The following is a 17,345-nucleotide window of genomic DNA, read 5'->3' as shown; positions in this document are numbered from 1 at the left end:
AAATTTAAGTAAATGAAGCTCTGTGATAGTCGAAAATATATAGTAGTATGGTATTATAAATATTCAAATATAAAATATAATAATTATGCAAAAAACTATACTTCCTCCTCTTTTAAATATTTAGTTAACAGCATCCAGCACACTGGAAAAGCTCACAGTTTGTGGATGGATATGGACATGCAATCCTAAATGTTATTTACAGGATCTTGATAACCCATTCTGAAGTCAAGAAACAAGGAAAGCGGAAGGACAACAGAACAGGGAAGGGAAAACAAAATCAAGGAAGAGTCCAAGAGGAAAAGAGGAGGAAGAAAAAAGAAAAAGAGAAAGAAACTTAAAAGAGAGAAGCAAAAAATGATGGCGGAAGGGATAAAGGAAGAAAGCAGGAAGGAAAGCTCAGGCAGTATCATATATGTCAACAGAAATTTCACTCTTAGATTTGTATACCAACATTTATATGGTCTTAAGTACTGAAGCTGTATGCCTGGCTCTGCACAGTTGGGAATGCTGCTGGGTATGGCTAAGCCTCTTCCATAGATGAACACTGTAGACACACTGGGGGCAGAGTGCCCGGCCAAGTAGTTTCTTTGACTGTGCAACCAACAAGCTGAACCTGCTCAATCCCACCCACTCCAGCAGGACCTCCACAAAGGTGATTTTCAAATGAACACAGGAGGCTCCCCTTACAGGGCTCTGCCTACCCCTACATGTAGGGGATATTTCTGTTAGTTCTTTTGGCGGTTTAGTTTTTACATTTTTACCTTTTGAAAAAGGCATTTTAAATAATTTTTAAATGCTTCCTTATAATTAGAACCCTAATTTTCTTTTTTTAAAAAAAATCCTTATCTTTACAATTATCTTTAATATGTACATAATCGTATTTTATTATAGTTATAAGAAATGTGGTTAAGTTCTTGACAGCTTTAGTATGTGCTTTATGCTGAAGGACTTTGTACCCTCAACTAGTAAACTACTATAAAATATATCACTTTCTAATCTGCCTTACATATAAATTTCCAAATCAAAATATGCTTTCTTTTATAAGGAGACAGACAAGACTTACAGTTTGAAATAATTCTATCTGGAGAAAAAAGTCAGATAAGAAACAGAACCATTTGTATAGTTTCAAAGTCTTCATTTTGAATTTTTTTTAATTTAGGGTTTCAGTTCAAAACAATTTAAATATGATAAAGAAATCAGTTTTTCATAGAAGCATTTTAGCCCATAACTAATATATCAATTAAGAGAAATAATATTACACAAAAATTCCCAGTAAGAACCTAAATTAGCTGCTTAAATATACCTCAACATTTATTTAAATTCTAGTAAATTCTAGCCTAGAGTAGATAAGAAAACATTAAATGAATCAATCTGTATGAAATTATACAATTAGAGAAAAAGATTGAGAACACTTACATGCTTTCCTCCCCTACAATGCATACCGCAGAGAGAAGTTTAACCACATCTGTCATCATACTGGGGTGTCTGGGATCCATGGCTTTGGCCAATAAGGAAAGACTCCTCTCCTCACCCATAATTCTTTCCAAGCCATACTATAATATTTTGAAAATAAGAAGTCAAACATTAGAAATTAGTTAGAAAAATGATGCCCTGAAGTAAATGTAGTTACTAAAAAATTTTTGTAGAATAATATATTTTTACACTTACTAAAACTAAAATATATAGACTATGTAACACTCTAAAAAATTCATGGCCAGGCATGATGGCTCATATCTGTAATCCCAACACATTGGGAGATTGAGGTGGGTGGATCACCTGATGCAGACGTTCAAGACCAGCCTGACCAACATGGAGAAACCCCCGTCTCTACTAAAAATACAAAATTAGCCAGGCATGGTGGCACATGCCTGTAATCCCAGCTACTCAGGAGGCTGAAGCAGGAGAATCACTTGAACCAGGGAGGTGGAGGTTGTGGTGAGCCAAGATTACACCACTGCACTCCAGCCTAGGCAACAAGAGCAAAACTCAGTTTCAAAAAAAAAGGAAAGGAAAAAAAAGTTCATAAGGGTATTCACTTTATGTCAAGAACCACAAAACTAAACCAAATAAAGATAACTCCTCAAAGGTGATTTTACAGCAATACAGCTAATAATTATCAAGACAGGTTAAGTAGCCAAATGGAGAAAGAGAGAAGCAGTAAGAAATACGGGATTTGCCAACAGAAATATGTGAAACAGGTAACAACAGCGAAACTCCGTCTCAAAAAAAAAAAAGAAAGAAAGAAAATGAATGGATTTAAAGAATCTCAGAGTTATCTGATAAAACAATATAAATTTTCTGATTGTGTCACAGGTGTTCAAACCAGAGCAACTCTATCTTGATTAGGGAACTGGGTAAAACAAGACTGAGACCTACTGGGCTGCATTCCCAAGAGGTTAGGCATTCTTAGTCACGGGATGAGACAGGAGGTCAGTAGCACAAGATACAGGTAGCGAGAACTCTGCTGACAAAAAGGATGTGGTAAGGAAGCTGGCCAAAACCCACCAAAACCATCATGGCAATGAAAAGACCGCTGATTATTCTCACTACTCATTATATGCTAAGTATAATACATTAGCATACTGAAAGACACTCCCTCCTGTGCCAAGAGAGTTAACAAATGCCATGGCAATGTCAGAAAGTTACCCTCTATAAAAAAAAAAAAAAGAAATATGTGAAATAAACAGCCAGATAATGAACCAGACACAGGCTATGAAAATCTTTTTTTTGGGAAGGAAGGTTGGTAAGATACACATTACCATAAGCAAACACATACACTGTCCAAGAGAAAAGTAATGGAAACCACATGAGTAATTTTAAATTTTCAAGCAAGCAAAACTACTTTGAATAAAATTTATCCAATATCTCCAAAATATTATCATTTCAACATATAACCAATATAAAACATTTATTGATGACATTTCACTTTTTTTCTTCCTAAATATTTGAAATCCAGTGTGTATTTTACACTGTAGCACATCTCAAATGCTAGCCACATTTCAAATGCTCAGAAGCCACATGTAGCTACCATATTACAAAATACAGGCCTAGATATTAGCACTTAGTTCACAAATGGGCAAAAACTGAAGGATGATTTGGGCAGACACCATGTAGAAACTGCTATAATGGGCACAGGTATTCTAATCATAGTGGTATTTATTATTAGGAAAACAATGCAGTTGTAAACTCTTCTATAAATGAGATGACTGGATTTAGGATAAAGTTTATTTACAACTGCCAGGATGTCAAATCCAATTAGAAGATAAGAAGTTATGTTAATGGCATATCTATGAAAGATAACTGTCAAAATACAGAAGATGAATAGAAATAATAAAACAGAGGATGCATCTCAGAGGATCCTACTAAAGCATGAGAAATTGACTAATCAGAGTTACTACCAAACACTAAAAAGGGCCTTATTCCCAATCACAGGCCTATGACCTAAACTCAAAATTGGCACTACATGTAAGCATCAAAGTTGAAACTATAAGCAGCTTAGAACCAAGTACTTTGTTATAAGATCCTATTTATAACTTTCCTATCTTGTATGTGGTCATTTATGCAAAGAAACCTTGTACTGTGCTGAAATATCGCATTTACTTTAAGCCACTATCTAAGAAACACAGCAAAAATGAAGAAAGTACAAGGAAAGGCCAAGGGCCCCAGATTATGAATTTTGGGGAGATTAATCGACCTTGTTAGTGATAGGGAAAAGTTTACAACAAGACTGCTAAACAGTCAGGAAATACTTTTATGATACCCTGGGCTATTACATAACTTGATAAAGAATGAAAAGGCAGCCAGAGGACCAAAAACTAACCATTTGATAATCATTCCAGGGAATTTCCAGTTTTATAAAGTACCACTTAGATTCAATTCAGAAAGTCAGTCAATGATTACCAAGTACAGAAGAGCTGGCTCTGTCCTAATAAACCTGGGAATTGAGTAAAGCTTGCCTCTAGCATTTCCCCTTCATTTCTCATCCACCTGGCTGTCCTTAGCTAACACCTGCCCTTCTAGAATCAGAATCCTGTGACTCCTCCAGCCACCCAAGGTGACACATGCCAATTTCCTCCAAGGGATACTACCTACCTTCTCTGTCAAGCCCTCTGGCCCTAAACCATCATGTATGAAAGGTGAAATGTTAGAATACTCTGATTTCACAGGTTTAACCGTCATCCTGTAACACCCAACAGTCCATCACAGGCAACATCCTCTGATTTTGGCAACGGAAAATTGTGTCATACTCATTTTAAGGCTGGAATGAGGCCAGATTACTACTACTCAGTATCTATAACTAAATACAGAATTGCTACTTGTATAAAATTAGTCCAATTATTTAAAAAACACAGCAAAACAAAACAAAAACTGTTGACTCTGTGTGAGAAGCAGTCCACTTACCAGTGGTAGGATTAAAGTGTTTTTAATGAGGGCTATTTTAGGTTAGAGAGGCATGACAAATTTTGAAAGGTCTAAGGATATATCTTTACTGAATGTCAAGAATGTCATATTTCAGATAATATGATAACTGGCCTGTTCTTAACAGAGGCTCAATGCCAGGTTCCAACTGCATTCCACATGGGGCCTATTATTAGCTAACAGATGGAATTTCAGGCCACTGAAGATGATGTTTTAGGTGGAGGAAAGTTAATGCCCTAAATCCTCATGTAGGATGACCAACATCTGGACCCAGTGGTGCATGACTACTGGTGCTGAGCAGCCACCCACAGTGAGTTAATCCCAGTCGCACAGATAATGTGAGTAAAGGAGCTAGCTTCAGGAGCAAAGCACCCTCACCTTGGGTGTACTCTTCAAAGCAACACACACAAAGTTAACTGACCAAATGGAAACCTCTGTTCTTACTTTCAATTTGAATAAACTAACTTTTCATCCTTATCATCTTTCATTTTCTTCCCCCTAGGTAATTAAAATTCTCTTCCATTTAAAAAAATTCTCTTAGTCCAATTTAAGGTTATAAAAAATTCCCTTTCATGTAATGTTATCAAATTTGCTCATTAATTATATAATTAATTACTAGTATCAAAGAAGACACCACATTTTTTCTTTTAAAACTTATATTTTCATCATTTAATGAATGCTACTAAAGACTGTATACGTGAAGTTTAACAAATTTTGCCCTGATAGATGTGTGATCAAATAAAGATTAAGAAAACAATTAACCAATCTTGAAGAGAAAAAAACTTTACCAAAATTTTCAAATATTGCTAGATTTAGAGTTCAGACATTATAATACTAAGTACCAATAACTTAAATTAACTTTTTATTCTTAATAGCACAGATAATAGCACCAAATACAAATGGCAATAATTTATGGTTCCACATATATAAACCACAAGCAACAAAAATCTCTTAAGGGAATAATAGTATACCAATTACAAAATTAATAAAGTTCACTTTTCCTCCAATTCATTCTGACACAAAGTAAGAATATTATCTTCTATTTACCACCTTACTTTAACCATGATATTCTTCTTGAATTCAGATTACAATCCAAACGTTCCTTTGGTTTAAAAACAAGTTCCTAGTTTTTTTTCTATTTTCAGTCTTTGCATCACTAATAAAATTTCCAATTTCTATATTCTCACTTTAGAAAGGGCTGCCTAAACCAGTTCTATGTACTTAGTGGGAAAAGACCTCTCCCTATCAGCAATTTGATTCTTTTATTAATTTACTCTTAAAACAGATATGTAAAAAGCGACCTTATATATCTAACATCTGATTTTCAAAGAACCATGAATTCAGCATAGAAAAGAGTTGTGATTCCTACATCATATATTTTCTTTGAAAATAATATCTGATTAGAGGAGGCAGGGAAGAAAAAATATTTCACCAGTTAAAAATAGAAAGCTTAGCTCCAGAAAAATGCTTAAAAATACATAGTTTAATAAGACGAAAATAATTAGAAAATAAAAATATTTGCTAATACATTTAGTAAAAAGAAATATAAATCTTAACAATTTAAGTAGTATTTAAGTGTTTAGCCTTATAAAAGTTTATTTTTAAATGAGAATATGGCAAATTATAAATTAAAATTAATCAGAAATATACAGATGGTTTTGCTATAAAACAAAAATCATCATACCACCAGAGGTAAAATTTCCTCCCCTGCTGTCTAACAGCAACTTAAACACATATCATTAGTTCACACATCATAAGGTAGATGTGTTTAGATGCTAGAGCTAAAGAAATGGCAAAGGATAATGCTAATTTCTGCAGTTAACATTATAAAAGCAAAACAGAAACATCGCTAGATAAAACAAAATCTAACTTCAGTAAAGAGCTTAAAAATTTCTCTTTTTTTCTAACCTCAAACTCCTGACCTCAAGCCACCCTCCCAACTCAGCCTCCTGAGTAGCTGGGACTACCCACATGTGCCACCATACCCAGCTATTTGTTTTATTTTTTGTAGAGATGGGGGTCTCACTATGTTCCTCAGGCTGGTCTCAAACTCCTAGCTTCAAGCAATCCTCCTGCCTCTGCATCCCGAAGTGCTAAGATTATAGGCGAGAGCCACAAGCAGGTTTCTCCCTTCTAATGTAACCTCTTTATGCAAATTCTTCCATATTACGTTTGTTCTTGATATTACTTGGGTTAAGCATCATTGCTCCATTTCTGAGACCTGCTTATATCTGTTTACATTGTGGATTTTATATTCCACAATTTCATTGTGGATTTTAAATTCCTAGAATATAAGAAATCTTCCCAACTTGAACCTTTACTAGTAAGTATTATTGCAGCTCACATTTAATAATCATGATCTTACAGCTGACTCATGGCATACTTTTGAGTCAGGAGAGAGGAAATGAGGGAAGGAAGAAAAGAGAAGAGGAGGCCAAAAACATCAAAGAAAGGGTGGGAGGGGAAGCGAAAAAAAGAAAGAAGATGGGTGGGGGATGGGGGTGGGGGTGGGCAGGGTTGAGGGGGAGGAAAGAGTGGGGAGAGATAATTAGCCTATACATGAGGAGTTTGGCACCAGAAGAGGATTTATTCATTCTCAAGTTTCTCTTATTGCAGGACAGTTGAAACTAGAATTCAATAAAATTCTATTATTTTTCCATCGTGTACCGAAAAACACATCAGAACAATATATGATCCCTTTACTGCAAATGAAAATCATGTATTATAAAATTGGTGATGGACAAATACTAATTACCTATGTACATACCTGTGTATTCATCAGGGCTTTTAGACACTGTATGACTTTATGTTGATTTTTCTTTACAATTTTTTCTTGGCTGTATTGACATAAAAAATAGAAGCATCAGAATTATAATTGGACATACAAATAATGCTTACTTGAAAATAATTATTAGCAATACTTACATTTTTCCACTAATCAGTTTTTCCAAAATGTCTAGTAATAATCCAAGCCCCTCATGTCCAAAGCTTTCCATCCAACTGAAAAAGAATAAAAGATAGTTATACATTGTAAGTAATGCAGCTTGTGTTATCACGATAATGTTATATACCGATAGGTATTTTATGTTTGCTATATTCATAATCATAACTAAAACATAAGAATAACACCACATATAAAAATTATTCATGATTCATAATCTTAGTTTCAAAAGAATCAAAGATGGGATATGCCAATAGTGTGCTGAACTCAGCTTGTACAAGCTTGTGAGAGTAGACTGTGGCCATCTCTTCCATACTCCATGTCCAGGGACATCATGTAGGTAGCTTGAAATCAGCCACAGTTAAAGTATTCATACCAAAGAAATTGGCAAATGCTACCAATCAGAGCTTCCCCGACCCAGAACTGGCTCTAAACATTTACCAGCACACTACTAATTAAAGCCTATTTTGGGCTATGTCAAAGAACACAAATTACGCAAGTGAGTAAAGATCTATGGAGGAAAGATGTAGATGAACATAAAGAAAAATATTGATGGCAAAAATTAATCAAAACAATGAAAAAGAGATGCTATAGCAGAATTTCCCCAAACAATGAACTACATCCCAACAAATGTTAAGAATTTCAAACGTCCGTTGCTTAAAAAAAAAAAAAAAAAATTTAAAAACTGCATCACAGTTTTTAAATGAGTATGTCAATCTTCACCAAACCAAACATGTCCCATAAACTCACTGACCCAATCGGAGGCCTTTACATAACTAGAACATTACTGTCACTAGACAACAGCTTACCTTGATTATAGGAAAACTACCTTAGTAGAAATGAATACCTTTTTTCAGTGGACATTTGGAAACCTAGGCCAATAAATAATACAATGACAATAATCTGTCACCAAAAGAATGGAGGAAAGAAAAGATACACTTGTGTATATTTATTTGTATACATGTGCTTATATATGTGATTTTATATATGTATATGTGTAGTGTTTAAACAATAAGATGTTAAAAACAAAATTTCAGCCAAGAGCGGTGGCTCCCGCCTGGAATTCCGGCACTTTGGGAGGCAGAGGGTGAGTGGATCACCTGAGGTCAGAAGTTCGAGACCGGACTGACCAACATGGTGAAACCCCATCTCTACTAAAAATACAAAATTAGCCAGGTGTGGTGGCACCTGCCTGTAATCCTTAGGCAGCTGAGGCAGAAGAACCACTTGAACTTGGAAGGTGGAGGTTGCAGTGAGCCGAGATCACGCCATTGCACTCCAGCCTGGGCAACAAGAGTGAAACTCCATCTCAAAAAAAAAAAAAAAAAATAGATTTCAAGGAATCCAAACAGGACATTATAAAAAATAAAAACAAGCTTAAGTCATATATCAGAAAATACCAAAATATCATTTTCTTCCTTAAAATACACTATAGCATTTCTAGTGTAAACAAGAGAACAAAAACCAAAGGTGACATATTTATATAAAAAATACAAATATAGTTTAAAATCCAACTTCTTCATTTGCACATTTCCATGAACACAACTTGACACCCATCCATGTTCAGAATTTCTGATTTTACAAAAAAGAAATGAAAACTGCCATTTAGATTAGCAATCACTTGTCAGACAAATTTTATGCATCTCTTTCCAGTGAAAGCAACGAAATAACTAATTTTTTAAACGTACTTGAACATGAAAGATACTCTCTTATAAAGACTGAAGATTGCTATTATAGTTAAGGTGAGGAAAAAGCTAAAGTGAGGTTACTGTTTTCAAACCAGGACGCTACTTAAAAAGTGAAGAGTTCGGGGTCCAAAGTGGCTCCCGCCGGAGGTCATGGCGCTCGCAAAGGCGAGGTCATCAGTTCAAGGCTAACCTCATAAGCTCAAACTGATTGGCAAAAAAAAAAAAAAATGAAGAGTTTACTCGCTACTATCGGCAACAGAGAGATTACCTGTAGGCATTTAAAATCCTGTTTTCATGTTTCATGAAAACACCTACAGCATCTCACTTAACTGTTTGCCTTGCTGACACCCTATTCTGAATTTATTCCTATTTCACATGCAGCAGGGAAGTGAGGCGTAATCTGAGAGTTTTACTTGGGCTGACATTGAGATGCATGGAGAGAGACTCTGTTCACAAGGCCCTCCTCTTTAATACTTCACAGTGGGGCTTTCATATTTTGTTTAAAGTACATTTTCAACAATCTTCATATTCAAAAGTATATCCACAAAGATATTCTAAAGCTAATATAAATGGTTTCAGATTATTCATTGCTATCACCTTCAATCATTGTGAAGAATGAAATCACTGTTCATCAAACTGCCTTACACCAAAATACACAAAGGAATTTTAAATCATGTTAATATAACAAAAAGACTTTGTTACGCTAATGCTTATATCATGATCCAGTATAAATTTAGGAAACACAAATCCATGTAAATCAGTATGTTCTCTAATCTACATAATTAATAATAAAAAAGCTATTTAAAATTCATCACCTTTAACAAAATTAAAACTAGAATTATGAGACTCAGACAGTCTCAAGTCAACTATTTCTAGACCCACTATATAACTCTCTTCTAAACTACGGAATATGAACTATTCAAATAATATTTATACACACTCACATATTTTACATATAAACTAATTTTCTATAAAACAAAACTTATTAAAGTTGCATGTAAAGAGGCATTAAACCAAATCACTTCATCTACTACAATCTTTTAATCATTGTTGGAATTTCTCAACAATTCTCAACAATAATAAAATCAGAGAAGTGGACAATGGACTTCTGAAAACCAACTTACACATTTTATTTCCTAAAACATGTCAAAAACAAGTAAAGTGGGACAGGATAAAGGGAAAGAAAACAGACACTTTACAACCAAAGAAACATATAAAAATTAAAAGAAAGCTACCAAAAGTACTTATTAAAAAGATTAAAAGTTAAATATGCATAAAACAGCTCCCTGTTTTCTTAAAAATTTGCAGTCAACATACTGTTGTATTAACAGGTTGTCACTCACAAAGCAATAATCTCAAGTGTTTCACCTTTACCCCTACTATTTTCAGCAATATTATTTTTAAGGATAGGGATACAAATATCACTTCCTATCTCCACCAGAGAAGATGTTCAAGATAAAAAGTGATATTGAGTAGGCAGGTCTGTGGTCTTGACAGAGGTTTATTGAGATCCATAACTTTCTACAAAAATGAAAAATTTCTCATCAGTGTAAGAAGCAACCTGGGAAAAAATTATCAACTGATCTATAAATGATCAATCTCTAGGAACTAAAATCTGCACTATTTGTTCTGTGCCTGTCAGCACAGTACCATCAGGCATTATGTGGTTTAACTAAAAACTGCATTCACAGGTAAATAAGCACATGTTTCTTCTTCATGAATAGAAATGACACAGAGATCAGTATGACATTTGTATCAGAAAAAAAACCTGCTTTAAAACAGCAACTGTAGTGTGCTAAATACTAATTTAACACAAAATCTACCTCTTAAAATTCTGTAACAGGAAATATCAAACTCTTCTAATTGCCTCAAGGAAAACTTCTATTACCATTTAGCACTTCCTAGTAGGGGTCTCAATATATGAGAAAAGAAGAGAAGAAGAGGTAATAAAACTTAATAAAAGTTTAAACACACACACACCAAAAAAAAAAAACAGAGGAAGAGGGAGAACAGGGCCCCAGAATTACAATGTTTAACCCACCTTTAAATGTTCAAAAGCAGCTTAGGCTTTGAAATTCAGTTACTACTTCCAGAAACACAGGATGAAACTAAAAGTGTCTAAAGCGGTTTCTGACATGTTGTTGGCTTTAGGAAGCAAATACAGTCAGTCACCTCACTGAGCGATAGAGGCAACAATCAGGTCTCAGACTTACCTCCTGGCCAAAAGGAACAAAGCACTCTCAAGTATGTTTCCCAAAGGCTGACCCTCCTACCCTTCCTTTGTTTTGTTTCAAATTACTACCTTTGTTCCAAGATGTGCTCTTAGAAAGGGAAAGACAAATGCATCATAAATTATAATGTAATTAATCTTGGAATTATTACCCTATGATCTGAAATAAACATACCAGATCATGAGAGCAATTTTACCTGATGCATACTCATTGAGTATAGGGACCATTTCTTATTTATCCTAATTATTCTAGCATGGGATAGACTGAGTACTCAATAAATCATCTTAAAATGAAACTAAGCCCTCTTCTATTGTTACATATAGGAGGTTGTAGTCACTTAGAAATAATATCTAGGTCTGCTGATAACCAGGCTTGTGGCCTTTACATATACAGAAACAAACACAAAGAGATGACAGGTCTCCACACTATTACTAAAACTGTCTCCCTTCAAGCTAGAAACTTCAATTGTGATGTCAGAACTGTTACTTACCCATACTGAACCAAAGATGATAAAACCAAAGACAGGGTCTCACTCTGTCACCCAGGCTGCAGTACAGTGGCACAATCATGCCCCACTGCCACGTCAACCTCCTGGGCTCAAGTGATCCTCCTGCCTCAGCCTCCCTAGTAACTAGGACTATAAGCATGTGTCACTACATTCAGCTAATTTTAGTTTTTGTAGAGACAGGGTCTCACTATGTTGCCCAGACCAGTCCAAACTCCTGGCCTCAAGCAAATCCTCCCACCTTAGTTTCCAAAAGTGATGGGATTACAGGTGTAAGCCACTATGCCCTGCCAAGTTGGCCTTTATTAAGGGAACACTGTGTTCTTGACATAGCACTAAGTATGAGAAATAGAAAACTGAATATGTTCTCTGCCCTTGAAAAGATCACAGACTAGTGGTTGAAACACATTTTGAACAAAATTATTTTCATAATGTAATAAATGCTATAATCATGGTGCTCTGGGAACAGGAGTACAATATTGACCTCCCTTGGGAACTTCAAAGCATCTGCTGTCTGACCTGAGTCTTTCTAAGCAGGAGGGCATACACACACAGACATTAAACATAAAAGAAATGTCCTCTGCTGAGCACCACAGGAAGCTGTATCAGAGATAAAACCAAACAACTAAGAAAGGGCTTGATCTTGAAAAACCATATATATAATGCCATAGGCAATGGGAGGATCTAAAAGGATTAGACATGTGTAATAAAGAGAGTAATCCTACCCTTACCCACCATAAGATCTGCACAAGTTAAACCCAGAACCTAAGAATATATTATTCCAGGTAGCAAAAGAGAAATTCAGGTTGCAGATGGAATTAAGGTTGCTAATCAGATGATTTTAAAATAGATTACCCTAGTTATCCTAGTGGTTCCAATCTAATCATATAATTCTTAATTTCCCAGCTTGGTTAAAGAGATGAGATGAAAGAAAGAGAGAGGATAAAAAGGGACAGGCACCATGGCTCACACCTGTAATCCCATCGTTTGGGAGGCTGAGGTAGGTGGATCACTTGATGCCAGGAGTTGGAGATCAGCCTAGCCAACATGGCGAAAGCCCACCTCTAATAAAAATACAAAAATTGCCGGGAGTGGTAGTGGGTGCCTGTAATCCCAGCTATTTAGGAGGCTGATGCAGGAGAATTCCTTGAGCCCAGAAGGCGGAGGCTACAGTGAGCCAAGATGGCACCACTTCACTCTAGAATGGGCAACAGAGCAAGGCTCTGCCTCACAACAACAGCAACAACAACAACAACATCAAAGCATAAAAGGGACTCAACTCGCCTTTACTGGTTTTGAAAATGAAGGGAGCCAAAGAAAATCCAAGAAACGTCGTTGGACTGAAACACCTGAGAATGGCCCTCAACTGACAGCTAGAAAAGAAATAAGAATCTTAATCCCACAACCACAAGAAACTGGGTTCTGCCAATAACCCAAACAGAGAAGCAAATTGAGTTGAGTCTCTTATTCATAAACACTAGATGTCTCTATTTATTTGGATCTGCTTTAACTTCTTTCATCATTATTTTGTAGTTTTCAGCATAAAAGTCCTATCTGTAAGTCATAAAAATTACAATTACTTTTTGAGCAATTTTTTGAGGTATTGTTTTTAATTTCATTTTCCACAAGTTCATTGCTACTACATAGAAATACAATTTTATATTGTTATCTTGCATCTTGCAACCTTGCTAAACTGAGTGATAAGTTCTAGGAGTTTTTGGTAGATTTCTTGAGATTCTCTATGTACCTAATGCATACTCACTGAGTATAGGAACCATTTCTTATTTATCCTATTTATTCTAGCATGGGATAGAATGAGCACTCAATAAATGATTTTAAAATGAAACTAAGCCCCCTTCTATTGTTACATATAAGAGGTTATAGTCACTTAGAAATAATATCTAGGTCTGCTGATCACCAGGCTTGTGGCCTTTATATATACAGAAACAAACACAAAGAGATGACAGGTCTCCACACCATACTGAAACTGTCTCAACCTTCATACTGAACCAAATGTCATCTGCAAATAGGGACAGTTTTCTTTCTACCTTTCTGAGTTGAATACCTTTATTTCCTTTTCTTGCTTCAGTGTTCTACCTAGAACTTCTCCATGGTGTAAAATAGAAGTCCTGAGAGCAGGCATCCTTGCCTTGTTCTCAACCTATCTTAGAGGGAAAGCATTTGGTTTTTCATCACAAAATAGAATATTAACTATAGGATTTTTGTAGATCTCTTTACCAAGTTCAGAAAGTTCCTCTCTGTATTAGTTTCCTAGGGCTGCAGCAACCAAGTATCAAAAAATGAGTACTTTAAAACAGATCTTGTAATAGATCTTGTAGTTCTGGAAGCTAGGTGTTCAAAATCAAAGTGTAAGCAGGGCTGCTGCCTGGGACTCTGGGTAGAATCCTTCCCCGCCTCTTCCTAGCTTCTGATGGAAGCTGCCAATCCTTCCAGTCATCACATGAGACTCTCCCTGTATCTCTGCTTTTTTAAGGATACAAGTCATACTGGATCAAGAATTTACCCTACTCCCTTATGACTTCATCTTAATTACACTGCAATGACTCTGCTTCCAAAAGAGGCCACATTCTGCAGAAAGACTGTTAAGAACTTAAACATACCTTTCTATGGGACACAACTGAACTCCCCCTCTATTCCTATTTTTCTAAGAGTTTTTATTATGAACAGTGTTGAATTTTGTCAAATGCTTTTTCCAAATCAATTCATATGATCAAGTGACTTTTCCTCTTTTGCTTGTCCATATAATGCATTGTATAAGAATTTTCGTATCTATATTCATAATGAACATTGGTCCCTAAGTGTGAGGGATTTTTGGTTTTGTTTGTTCTATCTTGATACTATATTGGTCTGGTTTTGCTATCAGATAATTCAAGCCTCATTTAAAAAAATTAATTGCTCTCTTCTCTGCTATTTCTGGAAGAGGCTATGGCAAATTGGCATTTCTCTTTAAGTTTGTGGTAAAATTCTGCATTGAAATCACCCATACCTGAATATCTTTTACAAGAGGGTTAAAGCAGAAATTTAATCCTCTTAATAGTGAGAGGACCATCCAAATTATCTGTTTCCTAATGGGTGTGTTGTAGTAGTTTGTGTTTTTCGAAGAACTGATCGATTTCATCTAACTTATTGAATTGTGTATTTAAAGTTGTTCAGAGTATTCCCTTATTACCCTGTTGATGTATTGATAACATCTGTTGTTTAATTTATGCAATTGGCAATTAGGGTACAGCTTTCAAGATGTTTTTAATCTATCTTTGGTTTCCAGATGGTTTGTTGGTTGGTTGGTTGGTTGGTTGGTTGGTTGGTTGGTTGGTTTGTTTGTTTGTTTGTTTGACTCAGAGTCTCACCCTGTCTCCCAAACTGGAAGGCAGTGATGCAATCTCAGCTCACTGCAATCTCTGTCTCCTGGGTTCAAGCAATCATCCTGCCTCAGCCTCCCAAGTAGCTGGGACCACAGGCATGTGCCACCATGCCTGGTTAATTTTTGTATTTTTAGTAGAGACAGGATTTCACCATCTTGGCCTGCCTAGTCTCAAACTCCTGACCTCAAGTCATCCAGCCACCTCAGCCTCCCAAAGTGCTGGGATTATAGTGTAAACCACCATGCCCGCCTAGTTCTCAGAAATTTGAGTATATTACATCTGTGTGTGAATTTCTTTGAGTTTATCCTGTTTGTGATTGATTCAGTTTTTGTAGGTTTATGTCTTGCCAAATTTGGGAACTATTCAGTCTTTTTTTTTTTTTTTGAGACAGAGTCTCACTCTGTTACCCAGGCTGGAGTGCAATGGCGCAATCTTGGCTCACTGCAACCTCCGCCTCCCAGGTTCTAAGCGATTCTCCTGCCTTAGCCTCCCAAGTAGCTGGGATTACAGGCATGTGCCACCATGCCTGGCTAATGTTTTATTTTTAGTAGAGACAGGGTTTCACCATGTTGGCCAGACTGGTCTCAAACTCCTGACCTCAGGTGATCTACCCTGATCTACCCACCTCGGCCTACCAAAGTGCTGGGATTACAGGCATGAGCCACAGTGCCCGGTCTATTCCGTCATTATTTCTTCATTGACTTTTTAATCCTGTCCTCTTTCTCCTCTCAAGACTACAATGACAAGAATGATAGATCTTTGGTTATAGATGCACAAGTCCCTGAGATTCTGTATGTATTTTTTTCCCAATCTATTTGTTCCTGGTTGTCCAGATTGTGTACTTTCTATCATTCTATAGTCAACTAATTCTCTCCTTTCAGCCTCATGTTTTGCTCTTAAGGCCCTCCAGTAAGCTTTTTGTTTCAGTTATTGTATTTTTCACTTCTAAGATTTCCATTTGGTTCTTTAAAAGAAGAAATAAAGTTTATTTCTTTGCTGAGACTTTCTATTTTTTTATTTGTTTCAGCACATTCCTATGTGCCCATTGTAACACTTTTATGATGGCTGCTTTTTAAAAGATTCTTGCCACATAATTCTGCCATCTCTGTCATATCACTGTTGTCACCTATTTTCTTTTTTCATTGAGTTTGGGATTTGTCCTGCTTCTTGGTATTTTTATTACAGAAGCCTGAAAATTTGGGATATCGTGTTATAAGACTCCAAATCTCATATAAACCTCTTATTTCAGTAAGCTTTCTGTGACATAGCTCCAGAGGAAGAAGAGAAAGCACCACCTTATCACTGCCAGGTGGAAACAGAAATCCAAGAGAGATTCTTTGTTACCATTTGACATGTATGAAAATCTGGGCACTCCCGATGGAGAAAAGGACTGCCTCATTATAGCCACCATGTAACCTACAATAGCACCATGGAAGGGGGATGTGGACATCTGTTATTACTAGTGATGGTGAAAGCCCTAACTCTATTGGCCTTTTTGAACATAATGCAAGTCAGGAGGGGGAAGAATGCTTCATTACTGCCATCTGTGGGTAGAAATCCAGAGTGGGTACACTTTGCTTTTTGATAGTGTGGGTAGGGATAGGACCACAGATCTTTTTCCTTGGTATTTAACATGCACAGAGTAGTTATTGTCAATGTTTTCTGTCTTGCTTGCTGCCATTTTTGTGGTCCTTTGGTTTAAGAGAGAAGGCTTTTGTTGGGACTTCTTCTGTGCCCCCTGTCATTTCTGGGTTGCTGACTTCTTCACCTCTAAATCTGACAAAAAGGCAAAAAAACAACCCAGAAAACTCACTGCCATATTGTTCCTTAAGTCCTGAGGTTACGAGCCTGTCTTCTTATATCAGTTTCACATATAATGTCCAATATTTCTAGCTGTGCTTAGCAAAAGAAATAGGAAAAAGTAGATTTAGTCTATCCTTCAAACACAAGTCTGAAATATCCACTGTTAAGAGTGTGACAACAGGCAGAAGTTCTCACCAAGAAAATTAGAAAAAGGCAGTGACAGTTGTAAGAGGAGAACCAAGTAAATCTGACAAAACAAATCCAAAGGAAAGAGAAAGTTTCAAAAGAGAGAAGAGTTCAAGAGTCAAGTGCTGAAATAAGGTCAAATAAAATAAGGGCTAAAAAGAACTATAAATAAATGAATTCAAGAGCAGT

General features: G+C 36.1%; 1 protein-coding gene and 1 long non-coding RNA gene across 5 annotated transcripts in view; one reads left to right on the top strand and one right to left on the bottom strand.

Moving 5' to 3' along the window:
* Positions 1-17,345, bottom strand: part of DIAPH3 (diaphanous related formin 3) — a 506,459-nt gene that overhangs the window by 337,235 nt on the left and 151,879 nt on the right. For both annotated transcript variants that reach the window (XM_035296778.3, XM_035296781.3), the window contains 3 exons: positions 7,345-7,419; positions 7,187-7,256; positions 1,417-1,553 (listed from right to left, as the gene is read on the bottom strand). In XM_035296778.3, the coding sequence (XP_035152669.1) occupies positions 1,417-1,553; positions 7,187-7,256; positions 7,345-7,419 (282 nt within the window). The remainder of the gene's footprint in view (positions 1-1,416; positions 1,554-7,186; positions 7,257-7,344; positions 7,420-17,345) is intronic.
* LOC144579019 (uncharacterized) overlaps positions 4,650-17,345 on the top strand; it is a 64,961-nt gene continuing 52,265 nt past the window's right edge. For all 3 annotated transcript variants that reach the window (XR_013525797.1, XR_013525799.1, XR_013525798.1), the window contains exon 1: positions 4,650-4,757. This is a non-coding gene — a long non-coding RNA (uncharacterized LOC144579019). The remainder of the gene's footprint in view (positions 4,758-17,345) is intronic.

The sequence above is a fragment of the Callithrix jacchus genome, chromosome 1, assembly GCF_049354715.1.
Source record: "Callithrix jacchus isolate 240 chromosome 1, calJac240_pri, whole genome shotgun sequence".
NCBI classification, from domain to species: domain Eukaryota; kingdom Metazoa; phylum Chordata; class Mammalia; order Primates; family Cebidae; genus Callithrix; species Callithrix jacchus.
Note: the sequence above shows the minus strand (reverse complement) of the source record. Positions and strands in the feature narration are given on the sequence as shown.